Source organism: Theropithecus gelada, chromosome 14 (assembly GCF_003255815.1).
Source record: "Theropithecus gelada isolate Dixy chromosome 14, Tgel_1.0, whole genome shotgun sequence".
Taxonomy (NCBI): Eukaryota; Metazoa; Chordata; class Mammalia; order Primates; family Cercopithecidae; genus Theropithecus; species Theropithecus gelada.
The window spans coordinates 48,036,175-48,055,057 of NC_037682.1; the positions used below are offsets into that span (position 1 = coordinate 48,036,175).

The following is an 18,883-nucleotide window of genomic DNA, read 5'->3' on the forward strand; positions in this document are numbered from 1 at the left end:
GCTGGGTTCTAGTCCTACCTCTGCAGTTAACTCTCTTTATCCTCCTCAGCAGTCACATTTTGCAAGCCTCAACTACAAAATGTGTAATAACTTCTGTAGAAAGTACATGGGGGCATGAAGATCATTGGCTTGATTACTTTTAAAAAATGTATATTGAGGACTACTGGGGAAATCCCTGGAAACAAACACAATTCTTCCCTGAGAGCTTGTGAAAGTGCAAGACTAGGGCCTATGATTTTCCAAAGCATTTTCTTCCACTGAGTGTCAGGTTGTAGGTCCTTAGTCTTTTCTCTCTTGCCTTGGTACCTGCAGGGTGCTGGCCAGTGCCATCATACCCAGGACCCTCTTCTAGGTAGACTCCACCAGGGCCTGCCTTCCTTGGGCAGCATGGCAGGCCTCTTGGCTAGTCTAGTACCCACTAATTTTTTTTGTTTGTTTGTTTGGTGGAGGGTGGAGTCTCACTCTGTCTCCCAGGCTGGAGTGCATTGGTGCAATCTGAGCTCACTGCAACCTCTGCCTCCTAGGTTCAAGCGATTCTCCTGGCCCAGCCTCCCGAGTAGTTGGGATTACAGGCATGCATCACCATTCCCGGCTATTTTTTTGTATTTTTAGTAGAAACACTGTTTCAGCATGTTGGCCAGGCTGGTCTCAAACTCCTAACCTCAGGTCATCTGCCTACCTCAGCCTCCCAAAGTACTGGGATTACAGGCATGACCCACCAGGCTTAGCCAGGTACCCACTTCTTAACTGAAACTTAGCTATTGCAGGTTCCATCCCTTTTAAACCAACTCTTTGAAGAGCGATCTAATAATGACCCAATGACTTATAGCTGCAGTGAGATTTTTATTTTAACAGGTCACAAAATTCTCAATCTACAAAAGTCATTTTCTGACCCTAGGATATGTTTGTTGGGGGCAGAGAGGGAGTTAAAGTTTTGCCTTTAGAACTGCAAAACTAAAATTTGTTGTTTTATTAAAAATGCACAAATACTGACTAGTACATTTAAGTAACACCCACAGTCTAATGAACAAACATGATCAGTTGGCTTTTCCAGCCATCATTCTCCAGCCTGTGTGTTTTCTGCTCATCGTAACACAGCATGTGTGTGGCAGTCCATGTTTCTCCAGAGATTCTCATGAGAATCAGTGGTCTTGGGTGCATAGTGTTCCCAGGAGTATCATAATTACGTAATCATTCCCTGTGGTTGGACATTTATGTGGGTTTTTGCATTCTCCTCTTGCTCTGGCCCCAAAATAAATGTCTGTGTTCATACAGCCATTACCTTATGTGAAATTATTTTCTTTGGGATAAATTCTCATGATGTGTTGTTGCTTTAAAATCATGGACTACAGTCTCCAGAGCTGTGTCCCTGCAGAGGACAGTGAGACAGAAGAATCCCAGGCCATGTTAAACAGGACCGAGTCTTCCTAACCCCCACATGCCTATATTTCTGACCCAGTACCAGCCAGGGGTGCATGTTTCCGTCCCCGACAAGTCACAAGCCTGTAACTGACACTAGGACACTTAAGGTCAAAGGCCTGGACGAGGCCTAGACACTGGGTCTGGGGTAGTGTTTTGGACATCATCCAGGTTCATGTTCATATGTTGTCCCCTTACCAGCGTGTGATCTTGGGCCAGCCACTAACCCTACTGAAACTCCTTTTTTCATGTATGAAATGGGGCTAATAATGGTACCCTCCTCAGTAGGGTATTGTGAGGATAGAGTTTTGCAACTGATAAATGTTGTCTCCTGCCCCTTCTTCCCCAGAAGGTCAGGTCTCTCCCTGCAGCCTAATTTTAAGGCCCATTTTTCTGCTTCCAGCCCACCCCCGCCCTTCTACCTTCAACTTCCTCCCTCTACGTCTCCCTCTGGTACACTGGCAAATGGGACAGAGACCCTGGGTAGGGCCTTCCTCTTAGAGTCTTGCATGCATCCCTCAGTGGTCTCCCTGTGGCTGCTTCCTGCTGCCCCCAACAGATATAGACCCCTGTCGCACACAGCACGGGAGAGACAGTGGTGAGCAGGACCAGACAACTCCAGGGAGCAGTGAGGGCTGACTTAGAGAACCTCTGTTAAACTGAGAGGCCACCATCAGGAAGCTCTGATCCAAGATCCAGGAATTGCTGACTCTAGGGAAAGGCCTCCTTAGAGCCTGGGCCCTCTCTGCCTGATCCTGGTTGTGGATGTGCCCTCAAACTCCTTTTCATCACTTTGTTCCCATCCCTCTTTACCCTGCAGCAGCTCCCACACCCTGCCAAACAGCACGCACAGTCCAGGGCAGTGTCTGAGAAAGAGCAGAGTTCTGTCTTCATGGAAATATTGATGTGGCTCTGCTGGGGAGCAATGGATTTATCAAGATCAAAGTTTTCCTGGGAGTTATTGATGCTTAATTTGGAAATAGACACACTGTTGTTCCCTGGTATCTTTAGCAACAAAGTTAAAATGTTTGTTTTTCTTCACTGGTTGCCATCTGAGATCTTGCTGGAAGTACACAAGAGAACCTTAAATTTAACAGGAGGCCCTGGGAGCCCATGAGGCTGGCGGGCTTGGGTTTGAAATCTTTTCAGTCTCTTATAAGTGATGAGTTCCCATTCTCTCCCGAGAGCTCTACGGTGCCATGTTTTCCAGTGGCCTTTTCTGCTCCGTAATTGCTACAGTACAAGCTGTTGGTGAGTTTGGAACAAGGGAGCTGCTGATTCCATTTCTGTAGCAGAGAACATGCACCATGAGACTTGCTATACCAGTTCAGGTTTTAGCTGCTCTATTTATTCTTGCCCCATTCAGAATGCTCTCCCCTGGGCCTGTGGCCACAATGTTGAGAGTCATATTTGTGGGCCTGCGGTTGTAATTGGGCCCCATTCTGTTCCCTCAAGTGGAAAGATGAACAGGGTGTAAGCAACCTTCCCTGTAGTTAGAAGAACGTTTAGTTGGATTTATCAGTCTGATTTTTCACTCATAAACAATTGCATAAGACTTTGCAGGCACGGAGGGTCTTGTAATAATCATGGCCATGGTCCATTATGGCACAGTGATGTGTTCTACAGTGGTCATTTTGCTGGCAGTGACAGTCACCTCTGAACTTCTCTTTCCAACAGACACAATTTCTCGGAGTTTACTTTGTCTCATCCCAAGAGTTCCTTGCCAATGCCTACGTCTTAGCCGTGCTTCTGTTCCTTGCTCTCCTACTGCAAAGGACATTTCTGCAAGCATCCTACTATGTGGCCATTGAAACTGGAATTAACTTGAGAGGAGCAATACAGGTACTTGGATGATTATTTTTTCACTTCACCATAAGAACTATTATTAGGAATAATGTCCACGAGTGTTATTCATCCTCATGGACACTCAAGAATAATTCTGCTGTGAATTTATTTTTTGTTGCCCATTAACAATGTTTTAAAACAGTAACCATTGACAAGGCAGTGTGGGATAGTGGAAAATGTCTTGGGCTGAACTTGGGAGGCAGAGTAGCTCTGGCTCTGGTTCTGCCTTGGACTAGGTCTGAAAAGCCAACTGCTCAGCCCTTGGCTTGAAAGTGGCAGACATCACCAATTGATCACAGCACTCTTTCTGACCAAGGGTAAATGCAACGTTGGAATCCTCTCTACATGGCTATTCCAGAGTTCTGCTACCAGACTGTCTTCTTTGGGTGTGAAAAAAGGAATGTGCTTGACATACCATGTCTAGATAGCCTCTAAGACAGGGTGCCCTCTAAGATGGGGTATTGGTCCATGGCCTGTTAGGAACTGAGCCACACAGCAGGAGGTAAGCAGCGGAAGCAAGCATTACTACCTGAGCTCTGCCTCCTGGCAGATCAGCGGCTACATTAGACTCTCATAGGAGTACGAACCCTATTGTGAACTGTGCAGGCAAGGGTCTAGGTTGTGTGTTCCTTATGAGAATCTAATGCCTGATAATCTGAAGTGGAACAGTTTCATCCTGAAACCATCCCTCTCCCCCAGGTCCATGGAAAAATTGTCTTCCACAAAACCAGTCACTGGTGCCAAAAAGGTTGAGGACAACTGCTCTAAGGTCTATTTGAACTCTGAAATCTTGCCCACTGAGAGTGACCTATTTGGTCTGTTGGGTCACTTAAGTCTAGGCTCTTGGTCCTGCCTTCTGTGGCTTCCCTGTTAGAGATTCTTGGAAAGATGATCAAAGCCAGGGAGTATTCAGGGCCCCTTTGAAGAAGGTGATGATGAGAGTTGTCCAAGTCCCAGAGTCTTCACTAGGATTTTGGTTCAGCTATCAAACTAGAGAGACATCCTGTTTGAGAATAGTTTAAATGGGAGAGAAGTTTGTTTATTCTTCAGATAGAGTCAGGGCTGACACAGGAGCTACTCAGTGATCAGAGACCTGGCTTCTTGTGTCATGTTGCTCTGCCAGCCTTCTTTTGTGACTTTCATCTCAATAGCCATGGTGGCTATTGAAACTGCCACTATATTTACATTTAAACCAGCCAGAAGAAGGGACAAGAGGAGGGAACGCATCTTCCTTTTAAAATCATAATGCTTAATTTGCACATACTCTCTTGCATCCCATTGGTGAGAAATTGGCCAAATGACCATATCTAGAGAGGCTAGAAAGAGCTTGATCTTTATTCTTGACAGCTATATATGCACTGCTAGAAATTCTCTGTGCAAAGAGGAGAATGGGCATTGGGAATAACTAGATTCAGCTATGCCTAGTGATGTCCATGAAGTTGTGGTAAAATCCTGAAGCTACCTCATTCTTCAGAAATGTTCCTCAGAATCATTAACATTGGTCATGTGGAAGCCAGGATAAGAAGCTCTGCAGAAAAGGGACCGAGAGGACAAAGATATAGCTTGGGCTGGGGACAATGTCAGAGTCCAAACTCTGGCTATCTTAGAATAGTCTGTGTGAACGGTGCCCTCCCAAGTTGTGCAGTGCACAACCTATGCAGCTGTATGTGGCAACACTGCCCATCCCCAGTGGTTTCTCACTGGGAAAGCAGAGTATTTCCTCAGGGATGTCATTATGTGACAATAGTGGAAAGAGCCCAGGAAAATCTAAGACCTTCTAAGACTCATGGGGTCCCAGAGCTGGGAGAAACCAAACTGTTGCTCAGTTCAGAAAACCTCTCCAGAAATCCCAGCCTCTCCTCAGACCCCTCCAGTGACAGGCAGATTTGCACCACCACAAAACACAGCCACTTTTGTGGTTGGACAGTTTTGTAATTAAATATACTTACTGTGTGTATGTCATAAATTACATTTTCCAATTACACCAAAAGATCCAAAAATGGTTTTTTAATGTGTTAGCATATAATCATTTTCATCAAATTGTTTGAATCTTTCGTGTTAATAAGAGAGATTCATTACTATGCCACAGAAAGGAAAGACTGGTTTTAATTATAGAAACAAATTAGGGGGGCGGAGTGCAATGGCTCATGACTGTAATCCCAGCACTTTGGGAGGCCAAGGCGGGTGGATCACAAGGTCAGGAGTTTGAGACCAGCCTGACCAACATAGTGAAACCCCATCTCTACTAAAAATACAAAAATTAGCCAGGCATGTTGGCATGCACCTGTAGTCCCAGCTACTCGGGAGGCTGAGGCAGGAGAATCTCTTGAACCCGGCAGGTGGAGGTTGCAGTGAGCCGAGATCATGCCACTGTACTCCAGCTTGGGCAACACAGTGAGACTTCATCTCAAAAAAAAAGAAAAAAAAGTGGCTCTTGCCTGTAATCCCAGCACTTTGGGAGGCCGAGGTGGGTAGATCATGAGGTCGGGAGATCGAGACCATCCTGGCTAACACGGTGAAACCCCATCTCTACTAAAAATACAAAAAAATTATCTGGGCGTGGTGGCGGGTGCCTGTAGTCCCAGCTGCTTGGGAGGCTGAGGCAGGGGAATGGCCTGAACCTGGGAGGAGGAGCTTGCAGCGAGCCAAGATAGCGCCACTGCACTCAAGCCTGGGCGACAGAGCAAGACTCTGAGAAAGAAGAAAGAAAGAAAAAGAAAGAAAGAAAGAAAGAAAGAAAGAAAGAGAGAGAGAGAGAGAGAGAGAGAGAGAGAGGGACGGAGGGAGGGAGGGAGGGAGGGAGGAAGGAGAGAGAGAGAGAGAGAGAGAAAGGAGGGAGGGAGGGAGGGAGGGGAGAAAGAAAGGGAGAAAGGGAGAAAGAGGGAAGGAAAGAGAGAGAGAGAAAGAGAGAGAAAGAAAGAAAAGAAAGAAAGAAATTAAGGAGAAAAAAAACCCTTTCTTTCTTTTGGAGATTTCCAGAAAATGTACCCTTACAGATGAGTGTCTGTGTCTTCATGGGTTAGAGAATAACCACACTTTGTGCATAAAAAGTTATTAAGCACAATTCCTGAATTATACATAATTACTAGCTATGAGTCAGTTGTGCATTTCTATGTATGCTGGTCTTCACTTAATAAGGCTTTATTTCACAGATCACTTGGTGTCCCTACTTCACTGAAACTAGGTGATTATCTTTTAAAGTCTCATTTCACATAACCTAGGAGGTATATAGATTTATTTTAAAATGTCATTGCCATTATTTTAAACCTTACCCACGGCATATATCTCACAGAAAGACATAGAATAGGTTCATTATTTTAAATCTTGCCCATGGTGTATATTAGCTCACAGAAAGACATAGAGTAGGTTCCTGCCTTAAGAAAACCTGACCCGCAAAAAAGCCTGGGTTTGCACAAGAGGAATTAAGGGCAGGGAGCCGACCTTACAACAGAATGTATAATAGAATTTTATCCAAGAGCAGGCATCCTGAGGACATTTAAGACCCAGATGCATTTTTCCTTGTTTAAGAGCACATATCCAAAAATTGCAGTCTTTCTGGGAGGCATGATCACTCTGCACGTAAAGCTTTTAGGTTCAGAGCTCGGGGAGGCCATTACCACGGCTGCTCTCCATCTGCCCTGTGAGGGTCCTTGGGGTGGCTGCACTCTGGGGATGGTGCTGGGGCTGACTGACTCACACAGTCGTGTAACACATCAGACCTTCCAAAGTCGAACCCTTATTTTGTTTCAAGGCTGAATTATGACAGGACTTGGTCTCAGAGCACATCTCCTCCCCAGGCTGGAGATGGCCACTTTAAAACAGATGGCCTGCCCCACTTCATCATTTTTATGGCTCTGATCTGTGTTCTCCACTGGCCTCTGGTGAATCAAGAATACAACTGGACTTGAATATCTGCTTTTAAAAATAAAGAACAGACCGGGTGCGGTGGCTCATGCCTGTAATCTCAGCACTTGGGAGGCCGAGGTGGGTGGATCACCTGAGGTCAGGAGTTCAAGACCAGACTGGCAAACGTGGTGAAACCCCGTCTCTACTAAAAATACAAAAATTAGCTGGGCATGGTAGGCGCGTGCCTGTAATTCCAGCTACTCTGGAGGCTGAGGCACGAGAATTGTTTGAACCGGAAGGTGGAGGCTGTAGTGAGCTGAGATCATGCCACTGTACGCCAGCTTGGGTGACAGAGCAAGACTCTGTCTCTAAATAAATTAATTAATTAAATAAAATTAAAATAAAGAGCCAAGTAAGTCCTGTCCACAGGAAAAGGCCTTACTTGCTGGGGAAGTCGCCGGCTGTGCTGGAGTAGACTTGTAAGTTGGAACGGTGATACAGTGCCACCTTACAGAGCTGCTCTAGGGCACCATAGGAACTGTCTGAGAAGGCCCTGGCACACTAACAGATGGCATCTGGGGTGGTGATGATGACAAGAATGATGATGAATGTGAAACACTCTGCTCTCGTTTCTAGACCAAGATTTACAATAAAATTATGCACCTGTCCACCTCCAACCTGTCCATGGGAGAAATGACTGCTGGGCAGATCTGTAATCTGGTTGCCATTGACACCAATCAGCTCATGTGGTTTTTCTTCTTGTGCCCAAACCTCTGGGCTATGCCAGTACAGGTACCGGATGGGCTGAGGGGAAGGGAGGGGGACAGCAGGACACACAACCAGAATCTGCTGGTTCATGGCCAGTGACTAGGAGTGCACTGTCTTCCACTCCATGCTTGCCTATACCTTTCACACACCTGGCTGTACCACAGGCTGTACCTCTGGGTCCCTCATGCCCCATACTCTGCAAGCACTGACCATCTCTATTAATGACCAGAGACGGCAGTATCATTAAGACTTTAAAAATGGAGCCAACTTTATAAACGATAGAAAAATCAAGCCAGGTGCAGTGGCTCACACCTGTAATCCCAGCACTTTGGGAGGCTGAGGCAGGAGGATCACATAAGCACAGGAGTTCAAGACCAGCCCAGGCAACACAGTGAGACCCCCATCTATACAGACAAAAAAGAAGAAAGAAAATAAAAATCATATGTGGAGTGCTCACAGATCTTAAAAGCTATGTTGTAGCAAAATACTTAATTACATTGAAAAGTGTTAATCATGTATTTTTAAGCAAAAAAAGTAAGTTATGAATAGTATATGTTATATGCTTACCACTAAACTGTTATGTATACATTTGTACATATTCACACATGAAAAAGAATTGGAAAACCACATGGTGGGATTATAAGTGATTTTTATTTTCTTTATGTGTTTCTAAATTCTCTAATAAGCATGTATTGGTTTTGGAAATCAACAACGTGATATTTTTAGCCTAGGCAACAAAGTGAGACCCTGTCTGTACAAAAAATTAGCTGGGGGTGGTGGCTCACAACTATAGCCTCAGCTGAGGTGGGAAGATTACCTAAAGTCCAGGAGGTGGAGGTTGCAGTGAGCTACAACCACACCACTGCACTCCAGCCTGGGTGACAGAGTGACACCTTGTCTCAAAAACAAACAAACAAAACCTGGCATTTTTTAACCAGATGTGGTGGTGTGCCCCTTTAGTCCCAGCTACCTGGGAGTCCGAAATGGGAGGACTGCTTGACCCCAGGAGTTCAAGGCTGCAGTGAGCAGTGATCACGCCCCTGCACTTCAGGCTGGACAACAGAGAAAGACTCCTGTCTCTTAAAAAAATAATAAAAACTTTAAAACATGATTTTTTTTAAAGCAAGACAACCTTTGGTGCTAGCTCAGGAAGAGGTACATTACCCCCCAATAATCAGAGGAGAATCGTTAGCGTGGTTGATCTGACCTCGGGCTTCATGTGCCCCGTCTCCCATCTGGAGCTCTTCCACCAGTGTCTGATCCTGTCCTATACCTGGGAGTAAATCTACACACTGGTGCTCAGACCAGAAACCAAAATCCCAGACCCATTCCCAGAGGGGAACAGGTTCACCAGGAGAGCTTGATGTGGCAGAAAGTATCTGACTTGGGTGAGACAGGCTGATTCAAATACTTAACCTCTCTGAGCCTTGGTTTCTTCATCTATGAAATGGGAAGGATGCCTACCCTCTGGAGTTGCTATGGCAATTCAGTTAGATAATGTAAGTAACACACCACGCAGAGTGCCCCGCAGAGTCTTCGCTTGGTAAATATCAGATCCCTCTAACTTGCACATGTTTGGTGTGAGTGAGACGTTACCAATCCAGAATCCATTGCTTCTTGGGATAAAGATTCCGTAAACCTTCATCTCCAGTGATTTGTATTGGTCCTCCTCACTTGCAAAGCTTAGAGTTAAAAAATATTAAAAGAAAAAAAGGGGAGAGGCTCCCACAGGGACACAGCTAGACAAGATGGGATGCAGGGAATCTGATGTTCTTTTTTATGGGAACAGTCATATACGCCATCCCCCATCACCACCTACCTACGCCCAGACTACCCCCGCTCCATTCTGCCAAGACAGATCAATGACTATAAAAGCTACAAAAAGGCCTGGAGATCTCATCTAGTTCAGTTACCAACCAACCTTTTATGCACAAGACTCTAAGCTGGGTGGGGTGGCTCATGCCTGCAGTCTCAGTCACTCAAAAAGCTGAGGTAGGAGGATGGCTTGAGCCCAAGAGTTCAAGTCCAGCCTCGGCAACATAGAGAGACCTCATCTCTAATACAATTTTTTTTTTTGAAACATGAAAAATGAAGATTTCTGACCATGGTTCTCTCATTAGTTAACACTTTGGGCGGTGAGGGCCTGGTGCAGAAAGACACAGCCTGGGAGGATCCTAACATGTACACAGCACTCAAAAGGCTACACAACACTTTCTGTTGTGTCCCCTTGAACAAGCAGTTTGTAAGATTTTGTTGGCTGGGCGCGGTGGCTCACTCCTGTAATCACAGCACTTTGGGAGGCCGAGGCGGGTGATTCACCTGCGGTCAGGAGTTCAAGACCAGCCTGACCAATATGGTGAAACCTCATCTCTACTAAACATACAAAAATTAGCCGGGCATGACGGCGTGCACCTGTAGTCCCAGCTACTCCGGAGGCTGAGACGGGAGAATTGCTTGAGCCCGGGAGGCAGAGGTTGCAGTGAGCTGAGATCGCATCACTGCGTTCCAACCTGGGTGACAGAGCGAGACTCCGTCTAAAAAAAAAAAAAATCAGATTTTGTCTACTAAACCTGCCACATGGTTACCATTACTAGTATTTACAGTGTTGCGCATGCATCATTGCTAAGAGTGCTAACTATAAGAGTGCTAACTAATATTAACAGCCCTTGCCCCATGCCTGGCCCTGTCCCAGCCCCTCTCCCTTATGTAATTTAATCCTTGCACTGGGGGTAGGGATTTTTATCTCTACTGATTTCTTACCTTTGTTCATTTATCATGAAGTGTCCTTTGGTTTTCTGTTTTTGTATATACCTTTACCACTTATGGATTTGACCAGCACTCAAGAACCAGTGTTACTCCTGGGAGTTGATACAATCCCAGCCCCATGGCAAAGAAACTCATGTGGTTAGGATTCTGTGTGCAGCCTGGTTAGCCACAGGGCACACACGGCTTTTTATAATATTGACATTAGTGCCGAAACCCTGTTTCCATGTAAGCCCTGAGGGCTCTTGTTGCTTCATAATCTTTTTTTGGTCACATGCACACAGCTTTATTGAGATATAACTCGCTCATTTAAAGCATACAACTCAGTGGGTTTTAGTATACTATATTCACAGAGTCGTGCAGCCATCATCACAAATGTGGAAGTTTTCATTTCCCCCAAAAGAAACCCATACCCATTGGCAGTCACTCCTCATCTTCGCCCCCAGCCCTTGGCCACCGTTAATCTCCACGTACCTTTGAAAGGCTAGTGAAACTTTCTCAGAAGAGTAAATGCTTGCTCATTTTGGCTATAATTTCAGGGGCTTCATGGGTGCCCCCTGACATTTATCAAGAACACCAGGTTAAGGAATTTAGCTATACGGGAGGTCTCTGTGTTTCCCAATCTCCTGGGTATCAGAGGCCCAGAGATACCAGAGGTATGTGATACCTCTGGGTATCACATACCCAGAGGCCCTCCTGGGTATGTGGGCCACACAGTGCACCAGTGTAAGCTGTGTGGCGCCATACTCACATATCTCTCTTCTGTGGTTCCCCTGTGACAGAGTTCCTATGAAGCTTTTTCGTTTATTTTCTGAGAGGAGGGTAAGCCACCTTGTATTGATCTCCAACTATATGCCCGCCACAATTCTAGGTGCTTGTCATAGAGGTTCATGTAATCTTCACAATCGTCCTGCAGAACGAACAGAGTCCTTCAGAGTGGGCATTATAATCACCATTTTAAAAATGAAGAAACTGAAAATCAGAGAGATTAAGTAACTCACCCAAGACTGCAGAGCAAAGGGCTGGGGCCTTCAAACTCAGGGCCACAGACTCTAAAGACTATGTCTTCCCCGCTACACTAGGTTGTTTTCCTAACCTGTAAATAGGAGACAAAATAATCCTTTTATTTCTCACAGTTGCTTTGCACACTCAGACTCCATGATTTCTTCCCCATGAGGGCCATTCAGACCTGTCCAGAAGAGAGGAATGGACCAAGGAGTCTTGGGAGCACCAAAGAGGAGGGGATGGGGGAGCATGAGGAGGAGCCAGGGAATAGCAGCAGCTGCAGCCCCAGCTCCCACCCCAGTCGCTGCCAGTCCCTTGGAGGTGGTGTGGGTGCAGACACCAGCTCATAAGGTGCCCTGTTAGTGAGCTTGGGGTGCCACGGGAGCCTTCTTGTTGTCTTGCCTAACCCACACTGGCTGAAGGACACCCTGATGGCCTCCCTTTGAGCACAGCTAATGAAGGACCGGATGCCAGAGATAAGTCCAGGAGGGTGATGCTGCAGGGCAGGCCGGGGAAGAGGGTACTTCATCTCCTAACATGGTCCTCTGCCCATCTGTGCCAGCATCTAACACCTGTCAAACACTGGGAGGCTGGTGGTAAAGGGGCCACTTCCCAGCCTCTAAGATACCTGCTAAGCCAGGAGGCATTCTGTGATTAAATTACAGGGCCTCCCACTTACTCCTTTATCCTTGAGGCGGTGCTGGGACCTTAATGCCAATCTGGTGTAGGGCTCTGGGACTACAGGACCAAGGCAAGCAGTCCTTTCTCTCTCTTTCTCTTTTTTTAGCTAAGGAAGCCAACACATCTGTTCTTCAAGAAAAAGCCCTGTATTTAGAGGTGTTTGCCTTTGAAGGCAACCTGAAAAACTGTCATCTTGGCACTTTGGGGACTGGCAATTTACACTTCTCATAAATATTCAGAAGTAGGCAGTCATTTATATAAAGCTAGACACAGAAGGAATTCTCTTTTCAGAGAATACCTGGCAGATTTATTAAAAAAATTTAAAGAAACCAAGAGCATAAGAATGAAAAGCAAATTCTGGGACCCCAGGCTGGTTTTGTCTGGCATGGGTGCAGCAACTTTGCCTCTTTGCTCAGGTATCACTTTCTTCCAGTGACAGTGAACCATAAGCCATGAGAGCCAGCAAACAGAACAAAAGATGCTGTCACAAACATTGTGCAATCTCAGCTCAGAGATTTCCATCTGGAAAATAGACTGGAGAGAGTTAAGGCTTCAACCAACCTTGCAGATAAATGCAGTTAGTTACCAGCCCAGCAACCTTCTGCTTGTGTGAGAGCCCATTATGCTAACCTCCTTTTGAAATTGCTTTGTTTCTCCTCCTTCCCTGCACCCCACTCCCCAAGACAATTTGGAAACCTGGGCACCAAGGCTTGTCCTGCTCTAGGGGACTGGAGAAACAGGGATTTTGCCAGCACCCCCTGGCAGGGCAACCATCAGGTCAAAGGAAACTCATCCCATGACCCCTTCCTCAGATCATTGTGGGTGTGATTCTCCTCTACTACATCCTCGGAGTCAGTGCCTTAATTGGAGCAGCTGTCATCATTCTACTGGCTCCTGTCCAGTACTTCGTGGCCACCAAGCTGTCTCAGGCCCAGCGGAGCACACTGGTGAGTGCCCAAAGGTGTGTGTGCTGTGTCCCTCTTCCCCTCCTTTCCCCTACAGCAGCAGGTCTCCTCCCACACACCCACAGTCACTGACTTTGATTTTGAGTAGGCCACTTCACCTGTCCAGGCCTCAGCTTCTTTGTCTGGGAAATGGAGTTAATGGGGGCGGAGGCTGCCTCCCGGTGGGGACAGGAGCCGGGCACGGTGGTGACAGTGTTGACATTCAGGCCTTCCTCTCGGGTGGGGGATGGAGCAGAAGCCTCTCCCCTCTGACTCGGGGATCCCTGCAGGAGTATTCCAATGAGCGGCTGAAGCAGACCAACGAGATGCTCCGTGGCATCAAGCTGCTGAAGCTGTACGCCTGGGAGAACATCTTCCGCACGCGGGTGGAGACGACCCGCAGGAAGGAGATGACCAGCCTCAGGGCCTTTGCCATCTATACCTCCATCTCCAGTGAGTTCACCCCATGCAGCCAGCCCTGGGTGCTGCTGCCTACATGCAAGGAGAGGGCATCAGAGCTCGGGTGAGAGGCTGTGCAGGGACAGAAGCAGGAGGCTTTGAGATTATCCGACTCAGTGGGGGAGCCTCAAACTGGCTCTGATAGCTGAGCTCCCAGAAATCAAAGTACTCTTCATTCATTTATCCAACAAATATGCATGAAAAGTCTGCTATGTGCTGTGCTGGACACTGTGCTGGCCCTCAGGATACTGTGATGAGAAAGAGAGATGAGGTCTCATTCCTTATGGAACTGATACGTTATTGACAGGCAGCAGCAAGTGAGTAAATGACCACAGTTTCGAACTCTCGTAAGAATGAAGACTTTTTAGTAAGTCAGACTGAGCTATCATTGCCCTGGGGAAGCTATAAGAAAGCTTCAATCCACTTGGGGCCATACAAAAGAAAAAGACTAGTTATCCTTAAATATCAGAAGCCCAAGTTGAAGGTACTCATAGGTATAGGGACTGAATTTATATTAACTAAGTGGTTTGGGAACCCCAAGCCAAGGAATAAGAAAAAGACCAAAACTGGTAAAAGTCCTAGAGTCCCATATACTTGAAACCATTTTACTGAGAATATAAAACTTTTTTTTCTTTTTTGGAGACGGAGTCTCGCTCCATCACCCAGGCTGGAGTGTAGTGGCACAATCTCGGCTCACTGCAACCTTCACATCCCAGGTTCAAGTGATTCTCCTGCCTCAGCCTCCCAAGTAGCTGGGACTACAGGCACATGCCACCACATCCAGCTAATTTTTGTATTTTAGTAGAGATGGGGTTTCACCATATTGGCCAGGCTGGTCTTGAACTCCTGACCTCGTGATCCACCCACCTCAGCCTCCTAAAGTGCTGGGATTACATGCATGAGCCACTGTGCCCGGCCCAAAAGATTTTTTAGAAATTGAAATTTTAGTTATTGAAATTAATTCAGTGAACAATGGTCCCCTGGCCAGAGTGAGAGCTTATGGAGATGAGGTGATCCATGGAGTCTTGGCCCAAGTTTATCTCACAGTTGGTCTCATGGCTCCGTGGACCCATTCCATGGTGGTTACTTCCCAAGTGCATAATTGGGATGTAGATATTTAGCAACCAGCTGACTTCACACTAGTTCCCTGACCTGTCCAGTCTAAGAGTCTATGGCCAAGTGGAAGCCCCTGGAGAGAAGAAAACAAAAAAGAAACCAAAACCTACTCAGTGCACAGGTTATATGAATGAGTATGGCTGAAGAGAGAATTTTTGAATTAGAAGACAGATGGGTGGGGATTACACAGAATGTGGTAAGGAGAGTAAGTTGGTAGAACCATTTTACAGGTGGGAAATTAAGGCCAGAGGGGAGTGTGTTCCTGAGACCCCTCCTGAGGTTAGTAGCATGGCTCAGACTAGATCCTCCAAAGTCTCTTAACTTCTGGCCTCAGGCTATTTTCCACAAAATGCTGGGGACCTCTGTGGGGTGAAGAAGATTTGGGATACCATGGGGCACCACTATAAGGCTATTTTCTCTTAAGAGAAAAAAATCTCTGGGCTCTGAAAGGAGTAGAATTAGGGAAGGAAATTAAGAGGTGCTACTGACCACCTCCTCCAACTAAAATTGGTTCTTTTGGTGCCAGGAAGAGATACACCTGGTGGGGGAAGGTGGTAATGGGGGGGTGCTGGTAGTGTCTCCCAGATAGGCCCGTAGAGCAAGCCTCATGGAGAATGAGACGGTCACTCAGGTCGTCCGTGTATTCTTGGCATTCTTGCTGCCTAGAGAGAGGGTCCGATGGAGCTAGGTGGCCACCAAGCTGTCCCAGTCCCCAAGACAATTTGGAAACATGGGCACCAAGGCATGTCCCTTTCTAGGGGACTGAGGAAACATCCCACAGCAGTGTTCTCACAGGATGGAGCTTGCCGTGAATACCCCAGGTGTCCAGCCTCCCTGTGTCCAGCCAGACCATGGTGTCCTATGCCTCAGGCAGGGAACGTGGTCCAGTCATCAGTGGCTAGACCCTCTACCATACATGGCACAAGCCATGGCGTTTTATGCAGAAAGTTCTGCTAGCATTTGATTTTCTGAGAATGGAGCTGTGAGCATAGCAGGCAGTCACTGTTTCCCAGATTCCTCACCAAGACACCCCAGGTTCCTGGTCTCTCCCTGCTATCCTCATCCCTGACCCTGTGGTGCTCAGAGCCTCCAAACACACTCAGGCTAAGCACTCCATAGACAGGGGAAATTTGGAAGGAACATCTGGGGAGCTCAGAAAAGCCAATGTCCCCAGCCCCAGGCCCACTTCAACCTTCTCTCTGTCAGTTCTGCCTGCCTCTGGTGGCTGGTTATATGAAGAGTAACCCCCTGCTTGTGTACAGCCTCCCAGTTTTGTACAGGTTTAGAGACAGTTCCCAGCAGTAGGAACAGCTGCCGAGGTGGGAGAGGGCTTCTCCTGATAGCCGGGGGACTTCCTCTCCCAGAAACAACAGGCTGGGGTACAGCAGACTTTCCATTGCTGAGATGGAGAGAGGGGAGAGAAGCATCAAGGAAAGTGGGGGCACCAGGTCCCCAAGGCTCCTGGCACAGCAAGCAATGAAGTTGGGGCAGCCTCAGGTCATGTAGTGGGGGCAGGTGACATCTGCTTTGACTGCTCCTAAAAGATATGTATTCATTTCCTGCATTCCAAACTGCAGCCTGGGACATGTTTTCTTATATAAATAGCATCAAAAGATGCTTGAGTTCCCAGGCTAGCCCACCGAAGCCTACCTAGTGGGTGCTCATTGTCCCCCAGGGCCCCCAGAAGACAAGCCATGGCTTTGTGATGGGCCTGGGGCCAGGAGGACCTAGGGACATGTTGTCAAGAGCTGAGATGACTCTGGAAAAAAGTAAGGGGCTCTGGAGTCAAGCAGGAGCCCGCCCAGGACTCCTCACCTGTCCAAGTCACCTAGAGAAACAGAGCAGCCCAGGTTGGTCCCTGGAAGAGAGCAGCAGAGGAGGGGAAAGGGGAGAGCCCTTGGAGAGAGCTTTGAAAGTCAAGTGCTGTTTGCTCAGTGTGTTTGCCTTTCTCAGGATGTGTTTTTTTTCCCCCTCCATTAGTCAGCAGTTGGACGGGGAGAGAGATGGGTGGTAGGGTGCAGGGTACCTCCTGGCTGCAGGCATATGCTTTGAGTGTGTGTTCATTTACCTCCTCTGGACTTCCTGTCTTCTGTTACCAAGGATCAAGACACAGGTCATTAGGCGTGAGATAATGGGGCATCTCTTGTTCTGACCCCTGGCGCCAGTCTTGGAGTCCTGGTGCTGCAGAGGAGCCCCAGAATCACATTTCCTGTTGGGGCCCATCCTGGTGATACCAAGCTTTCAGTCTGGTGGCTCATATGTGGCACCGTCAGACTTCTGGGCAGGCAAGATTACCTGTGACTCTGTCTGATGGTCTCGCCATCAATATCACTGAGAGCAGCTGTGTATGGAGTCCTGAACTGGTACAGGATAAAACAGGGGGCTGAAAAGGGAATGGGCACAGTTTCTCTGTCATCAAAAGTGACATCCAGAATTGGTATTTCCTCTTGAATAAAAATAGAAATGTAAGTTGCTCAGTGGATGTTGAGTGAGCCCTATTCATGTGCCCCACCCTGTGCCTAACACTGGGAAGGAGGTAAGGGAAAAACGCTAAGATGTGCTCCCCATTCTCAAGGAGTTTATGCTCCACTGAGAAGTCAGAGCTAACATGCACAGAACAGTGTGGCAGCAAGAGCAGAACCAAGTGGCCAGCTCCATGCTGGCCTCCTAGCAAGGGTGATTGCACTTCATCCTCATAACAACTTGGTGAGGTGTGTAGCTCTATTGTCCCATTGTACAGCAGAGAGGATTGACTCTCAGTGAATTGAAATGTCTCAGTGAGGTCTTCCACAGCAAAAGGCAAAACACAGAGAAGGATGTCCGTGTGGGCTGGGGGTTCACCCAGAGATTCATGTAGGGGCGATGTGGGATGTACCTTGCAAGACGGTGGGATTTCAATGAGTAGAAGACAAAGTGGGAGGAAGCTGGAGACAAGGACTATGGTCTCTTCCTTTAGAAGTCAGTTCAATCCTTTTTTCCTTGCAGAAGCAGCATAACTCTAGTGGTTCCTCTGTATCTGAGGACAAGCTTTGTAGAGGTGACAAATGGGTCCCAGGTCCTAGAACACTCAATATGCTGCCAGTTTGTTCTGTCCGTTGTGAGGCACCCATTCCAGAGCCCTTCCTCTGTGCCAGGCTCTATGGAGGTCCTGGATGTTAAAAAGGAAGCAGGCATAGCCCTGGCCCTCCCAGTCTTGTGGGAGATTGATCATGTCCATGAATAGTGACTGTGCATGTGGTCAGAGCCACAGGGTCAGTTCCAAATACCCCTCTTTCTCTTTTGTGTTACTCACTTGACCCTGGGTCTTTCGTTTGTTCCATTCATTTTTTTTAAACAAATATTTCCTGCCCACCTTCTGTGTGCCAGGCCTGGGGATGCAGTGGGTGAAGCCTCTGTCCTCCTCAGTGGAGGCCCTAACTCAGAACAGGCAGTGGAAGAAACAACATGACCTGGAGACCTGGTCCCCCTTCCTTCCCCAGCATCTCTGAAATTCTTTAGGTGGTGGTGGTGCTTGTTGTTTTGAGACGGAGTCTCACTCTGCTGTTAGGCTGGAGTGCTGTGGCGCGATCTCAACTCACTGCAACCTCTGCCTCCTGGGTTCAAGCAATTCTCCCTGCCTCAGCCTCCCAAGCAGCTGGGATTACAGGCACCCACTACCATGCCCAGCTAATTTTTTTTTTTTTTTTTTTTTTTGTATTTTTAGTAGAGATAGGGTTTCACCATATTGGCCAGCCTGGCCTCAAACTCCTGACCTCAGGTGATCCACCTGCCTCGGCCTCCCAAAATGCTGGGATTACAAGCTTAAGCCACTGCGCCTGGCCTGAAATTCTTCAATATCTACCCGCCCTTCTGCCAGCTGGTACAGCCACAGTAGGCTGCTTATGCATATCCTGGCCTGGCTTGGTGGGGAGCGTGGCTGAGGGAGAGTCGGGGCGCCCATCAATTAAGGAGGTAAGGATCAGTCTGACTGAAATGCCTCCTGCCACACTTCCTCAGCTGCCAGCAACTGACACTGTTAACCTGATTTCCTTCCCCCT

The 18,883-nt window shown here is 47.3% G+C and overlaps 1 protein-coding gene across 5 annotated transcripts in view; it reads left to right on the forward strand.

The window, feature by feature from the left end:
- ABCC8 (ATP binding cassette subfamily C member 8) overlaps nt 1–18,883 on the forward strand; it is an 84,608-nt gene that overhangs the window by 21,139 nt on the left and 44,586 nt on the right. For all 5 annotated transcript variants that reach the window (XM_025357064.1, XM_025357065.1, XM_025357066.1 and 2 more), the window contains exons 7-10: nt 3,097–3,261; nt 7,747–7,902; nt 13,140–13,274; nt 13,562–13,724. In XM_025357064.1, the coding sequence (XP_025212849.1) occupies nt 3,097–3,261; nt 7,747–7,902; nt 13,140–13,274; nt 13,562–13,724 (619 nt within the window). The remainder of the gene's footprint in view (nt 1–3,096; nt 3,262–7,746; nt 7,903–13,139; nt 13,275–13,561; nt 13,725–18,883) is intronic.